Source organism: Chiloscyllium plagiosum, unplaced genomic scaffold, assembly GCF_037043375.1.
Source record: "Chiloscyllium plagiosum isolate Xiang-an unplaced genomic scaffold, Cpla_swu_hap1 HiC_scaffold_29, whole genome shotgun sequence".
Taxonomy (NCBI): Eukaryota; Metazoa; Chordata; class Chondrichthyes; order Orectolobiformes; family Hemiscylliidae; genus Chiloscyllium; species Chiloscyllium plagiosum.
The window spans coordinates 41571320-41585255 of NW_028270167.1; the positions used below are offsets into that span (position 1 = coordinate 41571320).

The following is a 13936-nucleotide window of genomic DNA, read 5'->3' on the forward strand; positions in this document are numbered from 1 at the left end:
AATTAACAAACTAACCGGTTAGATCACAGATAATAATAAACCACATTTGCATGGATTGATGATTATCTTGAGAGAAACAGAGTGGAAGACAAAAGGGAACACCCAGCCCTGGAGGGGCCAAGAGACAATAAACACTCTGTTCGATTTAAGACTAAGGCTGTCAGATCCACAGCAGAGCTCCTTCCCACAAGGTGGATTCAGATTTATGAGAACCTGCCCTTGCCCTCAGGGGTAGATCTGGAGGGACAACCACTCAGCAACATGCAGGGCACTGCATAGGGCTTGTTTCAGATTAAATTCTACACCCATGCATCCATTCAAACACAGTGCATTACAAAAAAAGTCTGACCATGCCCAACAACAAAATATTGCAGGGGACATGGATACTGACATATTTGAAGAGACTGTCTGGAAGAGTGAAGTACATGAGGAAGATTAGTCCACTGTTTCCAAACCCCTCAATAATCTGGAAATATCTGAGTCATGGGGCTCCATGAAGGCTGTGATTATAAACACCAAGCTAAAGAAATGGGAATATCGAAATACTCCTCCAATTGATCTAGAGCTCCCTGCAGGTAGCTGAAAAATTGTTACCTGCTCCTGGAAATGCTGCAGTTCAATAAAATCACTGCTACTGCATTTACCACCAATCACATGTAAGTTGACAGCAAATCATGATCTTTTTCTGTCTCTAAAACAGGCAATCATTAATTTCTGAGCATCTCAATGCTCTCAATCTTTGTACCAAATTTACAGAGAAGGATCATTTATAAAAATAACAATGAAGAAATCAAAGTGAACTCAGATCCAAAACAGTTCTAACATTCCCGAGAATGAGTGAGGATTAGATATGATTACAGGTGACATGTTAGGTAACTTTGTCCCCTCTCTGATCTACATCTAAATATTTTCATTGCTGTGCCACTGTTGGCTCAATTAGTAACTTTCTTGTTAGGGTTGTGGGCTAAAGCTCCACTGCAGAGGTTTGAACACAAATTCCTGACTGCCATTCCAGCGCAGTAGAATTGCAATGTAGGATGTGTTAGCTCTCATCTAAGATCTGAGGCATTGTCTTCTTTCTGAATATTACATAGCACTATTTCAAAGAAACGTAGGGGAGTTTTACCTAGTGTCACAATATTTTTCATTCAATCAACTTCACAAAAACAGACAAGCCGATCAATGTCAGGTTGCTGACTGTGAGAATTTACTGCAGACAAATATGGCTACTGTGTTTCCGCATAACTACACATCAAAAAAGTATTTAGTTGGCTGTAAGTGTTTTGCAACATCCTGATGTTGTGTACTGTATAAATGCATATGTTTATTTTGAAGGTTGATATATTTGTAGTCAGCAGCTAAAGATAATGTACAATTTTGACAATTCGAGGAGAATTGGATTACCTCAAATCATTAATGCCAAAATGAGACAGTAATGATGAATTACTCACAATCAAAGCTAGTGGGAAGTCAACAGATTGGCAAAGGTAATATCTAGCAGAAACAAAGAAACTGAAAAATTATGAAGTCAATTATTCTTTGAAGAGTAGAGCCTAAATTGGATTAAGGCTAGGTTTAGAGTAAGCAAGAGAAGCACAAAAGGATGGAGGAGACAGATTAAAAAATTATTAAAAGAAGTAACATAGGTAAACAAGATCATAAAAAATGCAACTATGGTTCATTTTTTGCAGAACAGAATTGAAAACCTCAGGTAAATAGAACATAAAACATTACAGCACAGTAGAGGCTCTTCAGCCCTCGATGTTGCGCCAACCTGTGGAACCAATCTAAAGCCCATCTAACCTACACTATTCCATTTTCATCCATACGTCTATCCAAGACCATTTAAATGCCCTTAAAGTTGGCGAGCCTACTACTGTTACAGGCAGGGCGTTCCACATCCCTACTACTCTCTGAGTAAAGAAACTACCTCTGTCCTATACCTGTCACCCCTCAATTTAAAGCTATACCCCCTTGTGCTAGCCATCACCATCCGAGGAAAAAGGCTGTCACTGTCCACCCTATCTAACCCTCTAATTATCTTATATGTCTCAAATAAGGCACTGTTCAACCTTCTTCTCTCTAACAAAAATAGCCTTAAAACCATCAGTCTTTCATAATAAGACCTGCTCTTTATTCCTGTTGCTCCTTCCAAAGTGAATCATCTCACACTTTCCCGCATTAAACTCCATTTGCCACCTCTCAGCCCAGTTTTGCAGCTTATCTATGTCCCTCTGTAACATCCTTCCGCACTATCAACAACTCCACCAATCTTAGGGTCATCCACAAATTTAGTAACCCATCCTTCTACGCCATCATCCAGGTCATTTATAAAAATGACAAACAACAGCAGCCCCAAAATAGATCCTTACAGTACGTCACTAGTAACTGAACTACAAGATGAACATGGCCCATCAACCACCCCACCGTGTCTTCTTTCAGCTCCCCAATTTCTGATCCAAATCACTAATTCACCCTCAATCCCATGCCTCTGTATTTTGTACAATAGCCTGCCATGGGGAACGTTACTAAAATGCCTTACTGAAATCCATATACATCACATCAACCGCTTTACCCTCATCCACCTGTTTGGTCACCATTTCAAAAACTCAATAAGGTTAGTGAGGCATGCCTACACTTCACAAAACCATGCTGACTATCCCTAATCAACTTATTCCTATCGAGATGATTATAAATCTTATCTCTTATCACCTTTTCCAACACTTTACCCACAACTGAAGTTAGGCTCACTGGTCTATAATTTCCAGGGTTGTCTCTACTCCCTTTCTTGAACAAGGGGACAACATTTGTTATCCTCCTGTCTGCTGGCACTATTCCTGTAGACAATGACGACATAAAGATCAAAGCCAAAGGCTCGGCAATCTCCTCCCTGGCCTCCTAGAGAATCCTAGAATAAATCCCATCTGGCCTAGAGAAGTTATCTATTTTCACACTTTCCAGAATTGTTAATACCTCTCCTTGTGAGTCTCATCTCATCTAGTCTAGTAGCCTGAATCTCAGTATTCTCCTTGATAACATTGGTATTCACACTGGATAAAGACAATGAAAATATACATTTAGCGCTTTTCCTACCTCCTCAGACTCCACGCACAACTTCCCATTACTATCCTTGATTGGCCCTAATCTTATTCTTGTCATTCTTTTATTCCTGATATACCTATAGAAAGTTTTTGGTTTTTCCTTCATCCTATCTGCCAACAACTTCTCAGGTCCCCTCCTGGCTCTTCTTAGTTCTCTCTTTCCTGGCTAACACAAAACCCTCAAGCGCCCTAACTGACCCTTCACGTCTTATCCTAACATAAGCTAGGGTGTTACGTAATATCTATGTAGAGATTTAATTAGCCCAGCCTATATATAATTCCTATCTCAATGTTATCAAATAGAGATACTGGAAAAAATGCAAAAAATGTGCAAGGACAATAAAAAACTGAAAGGGCACAACTTTAAAAAAGGTTGGAGTTCTTTTCTTAGTAAAGGGAAAAATGAGAAGGGACATTTTAGAGGGGCATTTGAAATAGTATTTCATAGTATGGAAAGAGAAAAGCAAGTTCTACATGTCTGTACAAATTCAAAGAGTATAAACATATACAAACAAATCAACTGGAGGAACTTCTTTATTTGGAGTGCTAAGACCCTGTAATTTACTATCATATGAAATGACAAATTGTTTTGATGCTGATAACAAACACATAAATTAGGTAAATAATGTATTGTATGAATAGGTTGAGATGAAAGTTAGAAGAAGTTCATGAGCAGTAAGAAATGAATTGGACACATTGTTCTGCATGACCAGCTTCTGCGGCAATAATCAACTGATAAATGAATAATGAATAACTTACTTCACGTAAAAGACAGAGTTACTAAATTTTGGCAGATTTTTGGGACTTTTTTAAGAGGAAGAGTTGGTTGTTTCTTTGTCAGTGTTGTTATCTTGGATGTTCTGATGAGGCGATTGAGCTATTCCTGAAAACTGTTTGTGAGATGGCAGAGTTTGCACTTCTTGCCAGTTTTACCTGCTGCTCTCAACTGCTCATAACCTGACACCCCCACCTCTCCAACTTTCACATCTAATCCATACTGGACATCTCATTCTTCTGGGACTTCATTTCCTGGTCTCAAAGACCCTCTGAGATAGATTTTCTTTGGATAATTTATCCCGATTGATAAAGGCAGATGAAAATGTTTTCCAGCTTTCTTTATGCAACATTCCACCTGCCATCACTGAATCCCCCACTATCGACATCCTGGAGGTCATCATTGACCAGAAACTAAACTGGGCAAGCCATATAAATACAATGGCTACAACAACAGGTCTGAAGGTGGGAATCCTGTCATGACTAACTGACCAGCTGACTCCCCAAAGCCCATCCACCATCAAAAAGGCACGTGTCAAAGAAACATAAGAGACATAGAAAGAAAGTGGGCCATTTAACCCCTCAAGCCTGCGCGACCATTCAATATGATCAGGTAGGTCATTGAGCTCAATACTGTAATCCTGCTTTCCCTCATATTCCATTATCACTTTAGCTGCAGCTATATCTACCTCATCCTTAAATACACTTAATGTTTTGAACTCAGCAACTTTCTGTGGTAGTGAATTCTACCACTCTTTGGGTAAAGTAATTTCTCCTCATCTCAATGCTAAAAGATTTACCCTTTATCCTTAAATTATGAACCCTGGTTCTGGATTACCCCATCATCAGGAAAGTCAGGAGTGTGATGGAATACTCCCACTTGCCTGGATAAGTGCAACTCCAACAACAATCAAGAAGCTTCACACGATCTAGGACAAAGCAGATCAGGATTCCATCCACAACAGACATTCACTCCTTCCTGTACCAACCTGGCAACAAGAATGCCAAACACAAGATGCAGTGCAGAAATTCATCAAGCCTCCTTCAAGATAATCTTCCATCTACTGAGACGGATAAGGGCAGCAGATATATGAGAACACCACTGCTTGCAAGTTCCCCTCCAAGCATTCACCATCCTGACTTGGAAATGTATCACCACTCCTTTACTATTACTGGGTCAAATCTGGTTACCCCTTCTCTAGTGGCATTGTAGGTACACCTACAACATGTGAACTGAGGTAGTACAAGAAAGCAGCTCATCACAGCCATCTTAAGGACAACTAAGGGTGAATAATCAAAGCTGGTTTAATGACTGATGCTCACATCCCAAGAGTAAATGTTTTAAAATGTTCAGATGGTCTAAAGGCTGTCTCAGTCACTGCACACCATTTCCTCCCATGAGTCTGAAATCTGTTCAAAGCATCCCTTCACAGGGACAAGGTGAGGTTCCATATAAATCACTATCAAAACATTCCCTCAACTCAGATCGCATTCTGACAGCAATAAATAAACTCCAATAGTACAAAGCAAGGGAATGGGATGCAAGTTCTTCCAATGGGTCTGCAAACAGAACATCAAATATGCAGCATGAAGCAACAGATGTTACACCACATCAGGAAGGAATGACCCCAGGCATCATCTCAAAACCTGACACAACATGTGATAACAGAGAGATGGGCCATGATTAATTCTATTGCACCAAGTTGCTTCATATAATAACTGGATGTCAGGGAGAAGCATGGTCTTGTTGATACATATTAAATAATCAGACATATAAACCCTACAGTAGAAGGTTCCACCCCAACAGTTTTATGATCTTAGTCCAGACCCTTTAGCTATGACAGATCATGATTATAGGGCCTTGGCTGACAGCACTAAGTGCTAGACACTGAAGGCAAGCTAGTTTAATCAGTTAATGAATTCCTGGTTTCAGACTAAATCCACCTCTTCATCTTAGTTCTTTGTGATTGACACTTTAAACTGCTTATCCCTGAGGCCTGTACCTTTGTCTGTTTAAGTGTGCAATTATCATTAATTACTTCAATGCAAACAGAACATGTATCACATTGTTAATATGGCTGGAAATCTCAGAATACTTCAAAATAATGAAATTAATTAATGGTAAAAGATCACCAACTTTCAGTCTGATTTAACTCTTAATGTTCCTCTTACATTTCTCCACAAGGACCTGAGACTGACTTCAGTGGGGTACGTTGTTGGAAGTGATTCTGAAAGGTAGGATTTATTTCTGTTGGAGAGACAAGGAATAATAAGGGGTGGCCATCATGGTTTTGCATGAGGGAAATCATGTCCCACAAATTTGATTGAGTTTTTTGAAGAATTAACCAAGAAGATTGATGAGGGCAGAGCAGGAGTCATTGTTACTTGGACTTTAGTAAAACCTTTGACAAGATTCCACGTGATAGACTAATTAGTAAAGTGAGATCACATGTGATTCAAGTTGGGCTTACTAATTGGACACAAAATAGGCAGAATGACAGGAGACAGAGAGTGATGGTGGAAGGTGTTATTTTGAACTGGAGACCTGTGACCAGTGGCATTCAACAGGGATCGGTGCTCTGTCCACTTTTGGTTGTCATTTATATAAATGACTTAGATGAGAATATGAAGATAGTGAGGACTGCAGATGCTGGAGAGTCAGAGTGGATAAAAAGTGGAGCTGGAAAAACTTAGCAGGTCAAGCAGCATCAGAGGAGGAGGAGAGGAATCGATGGTTCAGGTTGGAATCTTTCCTGATGAAAGGTTCCAACCTGAAATGTTGATCCCCTTCTCCTCTGATGTTATTTGATTTGCTGTGATTTTTCCAGCTCCACTCTTTATCCACTTAAATGATAAAATAGAAAGCATGATTAGTAAGCTTGCAGATGACACCAAGATTGGTGGTATCATGGCCAATGAAGAAGGTTATATAAGGTTACAAAAAGATCTTGATCAATTGGGTCAATGTGCTGAGAAGTGGCAAATAGAATTTAATTTGGATAAATGGGAGGTCAAACAAATGAAGACTTATACAATTAAAAATTTGGCCTTGGATAGTGTGCAGATATGAGAGACCTCTGGTTCAGGTACTTAATTCTTTGAAGTTTGCATCCTATATAGATAAAGTGGTTAAGAAGGCATTTTGCATGCTTGCCTTTACAGCTCAGACCTTTGAATATATGAATTGGGACATTATGTTGAGGACCTGCAAGATGTTAGGCCTCTTTTGAAGTACTGTGTCCAGCTCAAGTCACCCCATTACAGGAAGGATATGATTAAACTGGAGAGGGTTCAGAAGAGATTTACAAGGATGATGCTGGAACAGAGGGTTTTAGCGAGTTTTGAGAAGATTTGTAGCTCAGGTTAAGGTTCTGGGTGTGAGTTTGCTCGCTGAGCTGGAAGGTTCATTTTCAGACATTATGTCACCATACCAGGTAACATCTTCAGTGAGCGTCCAGATGAAGCACTGCTCGTGTTTCCTGCTTTCTAGTTATACATTTGGGTTTCCTTGGGTTGGTGATGTCATTTCCTGTGGTGATGTCATTTGACACCCATGGAAGGTTTGAGTTATAAGGAGAGGTTGGATAGGCTGGGAATTTCTTCACTGGAGCACAGGAGTTTATAAAGTAATGAGGGGTATTTTCCGGCAAGATGGCAGCAAAGTAACACCCTCTTGCTGGAGCTCTTCTGCTCTACCTGTTCTTTTTTTCACTCTTCTTTTTTTCCCCCTTCTGTATTAGGGGGTGGCAAGCCCTGGAGGTGAATCCTGGAGCAGCGGCCAACGTGGAGGAAGCAGTCCCAGAGAAGTGACCGATGGGGCTAAGCAGTGCCAGATCAGCCGCAGATGTGGAAATGCAGTCCCGGAGCAGCAACTGGTACATGGAAGCTGTCCTGGAGCAGCAGCAGACACAGGGGAAGCAGTCCTGGGCTGAGGGTAGAGCAGGGGAAGCAGTCTTGAAACTTACCTTGCAGCTGCTGAGGGCTGGTCTGGAGCAGACTGGAGGCTTAGAGCTGAGGAGGGACAGTTGTTGGACTGGGGTCTGGTACGACTGGTCAGATCACGTGGGGAAGCCCCTGCGCTAAGCTGCTGCAGTGTAATGTATAATTAGATTTTTTTTTTTATCCAACCGTAACGTGAATTCCTTGATTGTCTTATTTCTAACTTATTCTTGAAACACAACTACTTTTCTAATGCAGCTACTTTTCTTTTTATTCCTCTTTTGTATCTAAGATTTGTACCAAGGTACCTGTACCTAAGGTGATGCCATAACAGACAACATTGTAAAACTTTTCACTGCACTCCTGCACTTCTGTACAGGAGTACATGTGACCATAAAGGATATTATAATCTATAATTGAATGGCAGGTGTCTTTACCTGAGTATGAGGGATTTCAAGACATGGGGACATATTTTTAAGATAAGATGAGAAAGATTTTTTAAAAATTGGGAGAGGCAACTTTTTATCATAGAGGGTGGTTCATGTGTGGAATGAACTTCCAGTGGAAGGCAAACCAGGGCTGGAATTATACAGTCAACGGTAGGGCCCTGCAGAGTGTATTAGAACAATGAGACCTAGGGTACAGGATCATAGCTCCTTGAAAATGGATGTCACAGATGGACAGGGCAGATGAAAAAGCTTTTGACTTGCTAGCTTTCATTGGTCAGAGTGTTGAGCATAAGAGATAGAATGCCTTGCAGTTGTACAAGGAGCTGGTGAGGCCACATTTGGAGTAACTGCACGCCGTTCTGGTCACCCTACAACAGAAAGGATATTATTAAATTATAGAGAGTGCAGAAAAGATTTACTAGGATGCTACCTGGGCTGGAAGGTTTGTGTTATAAGGAGATTTTGTAAAGGCTGGGACTTCTTTCTCTGGAGCGCAGGAGACTAAGGGTGACTTTATGGAGGTCTGTAAAATCATGAGAGGCATAGATAAGGTGGATAGCAGACAGCTTTTCCCCATGATAGGGGAGTCTAAAACTAAATGGCATAAATTTAATGTGAGAGGGGAGAGATTCAAAAAGGTCTAGAGGGGCAATTATTTCACACAGAGGGTGGTGAGTGTCTCGAACAGGCTGCCAGGGATAAAGGTGGAAATGAGTACAATTTTGTCATTTAAAAAATATTTAAACATATACATGGATATGGAGTAAATACAGAGGGATGTTGACAAAACACGGGCAAATGGGACAAGTTCAATTGTGAAAACTGGGCAGCATGGACAGGTTGGGCTGAAGGGCCTGCTTCCATACTGTAGACCTCTATGACACTATGATTCTAAGTGGTGGATGCTGGGACGGTTATACGTTTAGGAGACATTGAGATAAATGCACGCATAAGAGATGTTTGAGGGATATGGGCCAAGCACAGGCAGGTGGGACTGGTTTAGTTTGCAATTATGATCAGCATGGACTGGTTGGACAGAAGAGTCTGTTTCCACGCTGTATGACTCTATGACTTGTGGAGCAGCGGCCTCAGAGACACACTTAGCCTGGAATAATCAGTGTATTCTGGGAGAATCTCATCTCCCAGCTTTCACAATTTCACTGCTTGCTCACAGATTCCTATCAGCCATGACACCTCCATCTTGCACCAGTTCTATAAGAGGCCCATGCAGGTTGATGGACTGTTACAAAGACATCAACACAGGATTGACATGAAACCTAAGGCCTGAGGGGATATATAGTTTGGTGAACAGTTCCTTCAGGTCTTCATCCAAAGACACCTTGGGTATTCTAACACATTGATTCAGATCCTTGAATAGACCAGGGGAAAGTTATCTAACAAAGTTACCAAACATGTCAGAGGTCACTGCAGCCTGCACTTTATCCAAAGAACAAAGTTTTTGATTGATGGAGCTGAGGCAGAACATTGGGAAGGAAGCAGAACTACCTTGACAATGAGGAGGCAAAAATGAGAACTGCAGATGCTGGATATCAGAGTCAAGATTAGAGTAGTGCTGGAAAAGCACAGCATCCGAGGAGCAGGAAAATCGATGTTTCGGGCAAAAGCCCTTCATCAGGAAAAGCTTATGAAGGGCTTTTGCCTGAAACATTGATTTTCCTGCTCCTTGGATACTGCCTGACCTGCTGTGCTTTTCCAGCACCACTCTAATCTACTTTGACAAGGAGACAGGAGTTAGTCCCACATAAACATCTTGTTCAGCAGCTGTTATCACACTGGTTTTCATGAATGGATCAGTTAATTATGTGACTGACTGAAACAGGAGGGTAGTTTTGTTCATGATGTTTAAGGAAGGATGTAAATACTAGTTCAGAGGATGCAATTCAGAGAAGATTCGCTCGGCTAATTTCTGAGGTGAAGGGGTAATATTTTGAGGCGAGGCTGGATAGGCTAAGAGGTAGCTTATGGAAACATATAAGCCCCCTGAGAAGATTTAATGGGATGGCTGCTGAGAGGATGTTGCCTATTTGTGGGAGACACTAGACTTAGGGGACGCTGTTTTAAAAACAACATTTCTCCATTTAAAATAGGGATGGGGAGATATCACTTAACTCACAGGGTTGGAAATCTCTCCAGAGAGCAGGTCAGGGAGAGTTCTTTTTTAGGTTAGATTACTTAGTGTGGAAACAGGCCCTTCGGTCCAACAAGTCCACACCGACCCTCCAAAGAGCAACCCACCCAGACCCATTCCCCTACATTTACCCCTTCATCTAACACTATGGGCAATTTAGCATGGCCAATTCACCTAACCTGCACGTTTTTGGACTGTGGGAGGAAACCGGAGCACCCGGAGGAAACCCACGCAGAAACAGGGGGAATGTGCAAACTCCACACAGACAGTTGCCTGAGGTGGGAATTGAACCCGGGTCTCTGGCACTGAGACAGCAGTGCTAACCACTGCACCACCGTGCCACCCAAATTATTGAATATATTTAAGAAAGGTGTTTTTGCCTAGTAACACAGTCAAAGGGTATCAGCGGGATGGGGCACAGTAGGCAGAAAATTAGAAATGAAGGCATTATCAGGTCAACAAGAATCTTACCAAATGAGAGAGCAGCTCGGCATGCAAAATGTTCTACTTGTGCTCCTGTTTTTAAAAAGAAACATCTCTATTCAGCTGCAGCAGAACATTTAGGCAACAATGACTATAACATCATAAAATTTAGGTTAGCTGTGAGAAAAAACATAAAGTAATCCAGAGTGAAAAAATTATTTGATGATGACCAATCACAATGGGGTAAAAACAAATAAATTAGAGTCAAAAGCTGATCAGCAAATCTAACTGAATAGTGGGCTGTTTTTAAAAAAGACACCAATCAAGAACAGTCAATGGTAGGATAAACAAATCAGACTAACACCCTGAGGATTACCACGAGACAATTTAACCACCGCCCCTTGACATTCAATAGTGTTATTGAATACTGCACTATAAACACCCTGGAGATCGCCATTGACCTGTAGCACAGCTGGATTAACCATATAAATACTGTGACTACAGCAGCAGGTCAGAGGTTAGAAGTACTGCAGGAAGTAACTCACCTCCTGACTGTCCAAAGACTGTCCACTATCTACAGGAATGTGATGGAATATCACTTGTCTGGATGAGTGGAGCTTCAACAGCACTCAAGAAGCTTGATGTAATTTAGGACAAAGCAGCACCTTTGATTGACACCCCACTACATTCAACATTCAACTGATGATGTACAGAAGTGTATACCACCTACAAGATGTTATGGAGAAATAGATCAAAACCCCTTTACAAACAAATTCCAAACCAATGGCCAATTCCATCAAGAACAATGAGGTCAACAAATGCCAAGGAAAACCACCACCTGCAAGTTTGCCTCCAAGCCAGTTGCCATTCTAACCTGGAACCATCATACTGCTTCAGTGATACTTGGTCAGAATCATAGAATTCCCTCCCTCACACATTATTGGTCTACCCGTATGAAATGGATTGCATTGGTTTAAGAAGACAGCTCACTACCACCTTATCAAGGGCAGATAGGGATGGGAAATAAATACTGGCCCAGCCAGTGATGTCTACATCCCTTAAGTAAACAAAACAACAGCAAAATAAGCAGACGACAAGTACATATGACAGGCTCAATATAAAAGGCTCAATACGAAGAAGCAGAGAGAAAATGCAAAACAAGTTAAAAAAGCAAATGGAGATCATGAGACAAGACTGGCAGCTAACATAGTCCGTATAAATAGTAAAATGGTGGCAAAAATGAGGGGTGTGACTAACCGTGGACAAAAATAGAATTTATGAATCAAAGTAGGGAAATAGCTGAGATATGAAATGAATGTTTTCCAGTTGAAATTACTAAGAAAGAGGATGTTGCCAAATCCATAGTGAAAGACAAGACAGTTGAGACCTTTTCTTGGTTAAACATTAATAAGTAGAAGTATTAGATGAACTAGATGTATTCGATATTGATAAGGTATTAGGACTGGATGAGATATATCTGATCGTACTGACAAACATGAGTGTGAAAATTGTGGAAACATTGTCCAGAATTTTACAATTTGCATTCAATACAAGTAAATGCTAGAAGACAGGACAATTGCAAATGTTCGAAAAGGTGTGCAAGGATAAGCGCAGCATCTAGAGGCCTGTTACTTAATTTTATTGGTGTGGGAGCTTGTAGGAATGACGACTTAAAATAAAATTAAGTCAATTGATCAAATGCAGAATAATTAAGGAATAGTAACAAATGTTTTTTTCAGTTTTAAAATTGATGAGGTTATGTATTCTCATTTACTCAAAATTTAATATGTGACATCTCACACACTCATTCTCACACACACACACACAAAACCACACACACAGATTGGTTATAGGTTGGACACATGTATAATCATAATCAACTCAGTATCTGGTTACATTCTGTGGTGTCCATTATTGCCAGTCTATATTTTCTTAGATTGTTTGAATGCTTTGAAGATCTTGTAAAGTGAAAGATTCTCAGCAGATGTGAGATTTCCTGTAGTTGAATTTCCAGATTTGTTCTCTGATGAACTTGGAGTTGGCGCAGGTTGGGAACTGCTGGGAACTCCCATTCACAAGGTATTGTTATTTTCACTTTGGCTGTTTGAATTACCGGCAGCTATTTGGATGGCTTTCTTGAACTGTCTGCCAATCGGCTTTTGCTGAGTTTGAAAACAGACTGAAAACACAATAGCCCAACAAGTTCAAAGTGCTCTTCCATATAACATGGGTGGTCATGGTCATCACTTATCCTTGAGTGTTTGAGACAGTGTCTTAACCTTTTAATTTGACAATACCCTTTTGAATTGATTTTAGGAAAGACCATTGATTTACATCAGTCTGGAACGCTCATCCTGTTGACCTCTTATATCAGAGGCATGGTTTCATGCCACAAAAGAACTTAGGAGGTATCTTTTGCAGCCTTTTGTGTCCAATTTTAAAAGATGAAAATTAATTTGAAGCTCAGAATGGGCATGACAATTGGTTTTACTTTGACTGCAGTATTGCCTCCAGTAGTGGGCACCACGCGACAGAGTGTGGGCGGCACGGTGGCACAGTGGTTAGCACTGCTGCCTCACAGCGCCAGAGACCCGGGTTCAATTCCCGCCTCAGGCGACTGACTGTGTGGAGTTTGCACGTTCTCCCCGTGTCTGCGTGGGTTTCCTCCGGGTGCTCCGGTTTCCTCCCACAGTCACAAAGATGTGCAGGGCCAGGTGAATTGGCCATACTAAATTGCCCGTAGTGTTAGGTAAGGGGTAAATGTAGGGGTATGGGTGGGTTTCGCTTCGGCGGGTCGGTGTGGACTTGTTGGGCCGAAGGGCCTGTTTCCACACTGTAATGTAATCTATGTAATGTAATCTAATCTAATCTAGAGTGGTTAGCACTGCTGCCTCACAGCGCCAGAGACCCGGGTTCAATTCCCGCCTCAGGCGACTGACTGTGTGGAGTTTGCACGTTCTCCCCGTGTCTGCGTGGGTTTCCTCCGGGTGCTCCGGTTTTCTCCCACAGTCCATACTAAATTGCCCGTAGTGTTAGGTAAGGGGTAAATGTAGGGGTATGGGTGGGTTTCGCTTCGGCGGGTCGGTGTGGACTTGTTGGGC

General features: G+C 41.3%; 1 protein-coding gene across 2 annotated transcripts in view; it reads left to right on the forward strand.

Annotated features, from left to right (window-relative positions):
- The window catches only part of barx2 (BARX homeobox 2), a 167237-nt gene that overhangs the window by 111304 nt on the left and 41997 nt on the right, over window positions 1-13936 (forward strand). The window contains exons 4-5 of one of the 2 annotated variants that reach the window (XM_043676944.2): window positions 6061-6110; window positions 7616-7903. The exons of the other annotated variant lie outside the window; for it this stretch is intronic. Coding sequence (XP_043532879.2) covers window positions 6061-6110; window positions 7616-7685 — 120 coding nt within the window. The 3' untranslated portion in view covers window positions 7686-7903. Of the gene's footprint in view, window positions 1-6060; window positions 6111-7615; window positions 7904-13936 lie in introns of those variants that run through there. 2 annotated transcript variants of the gene reach the window in all.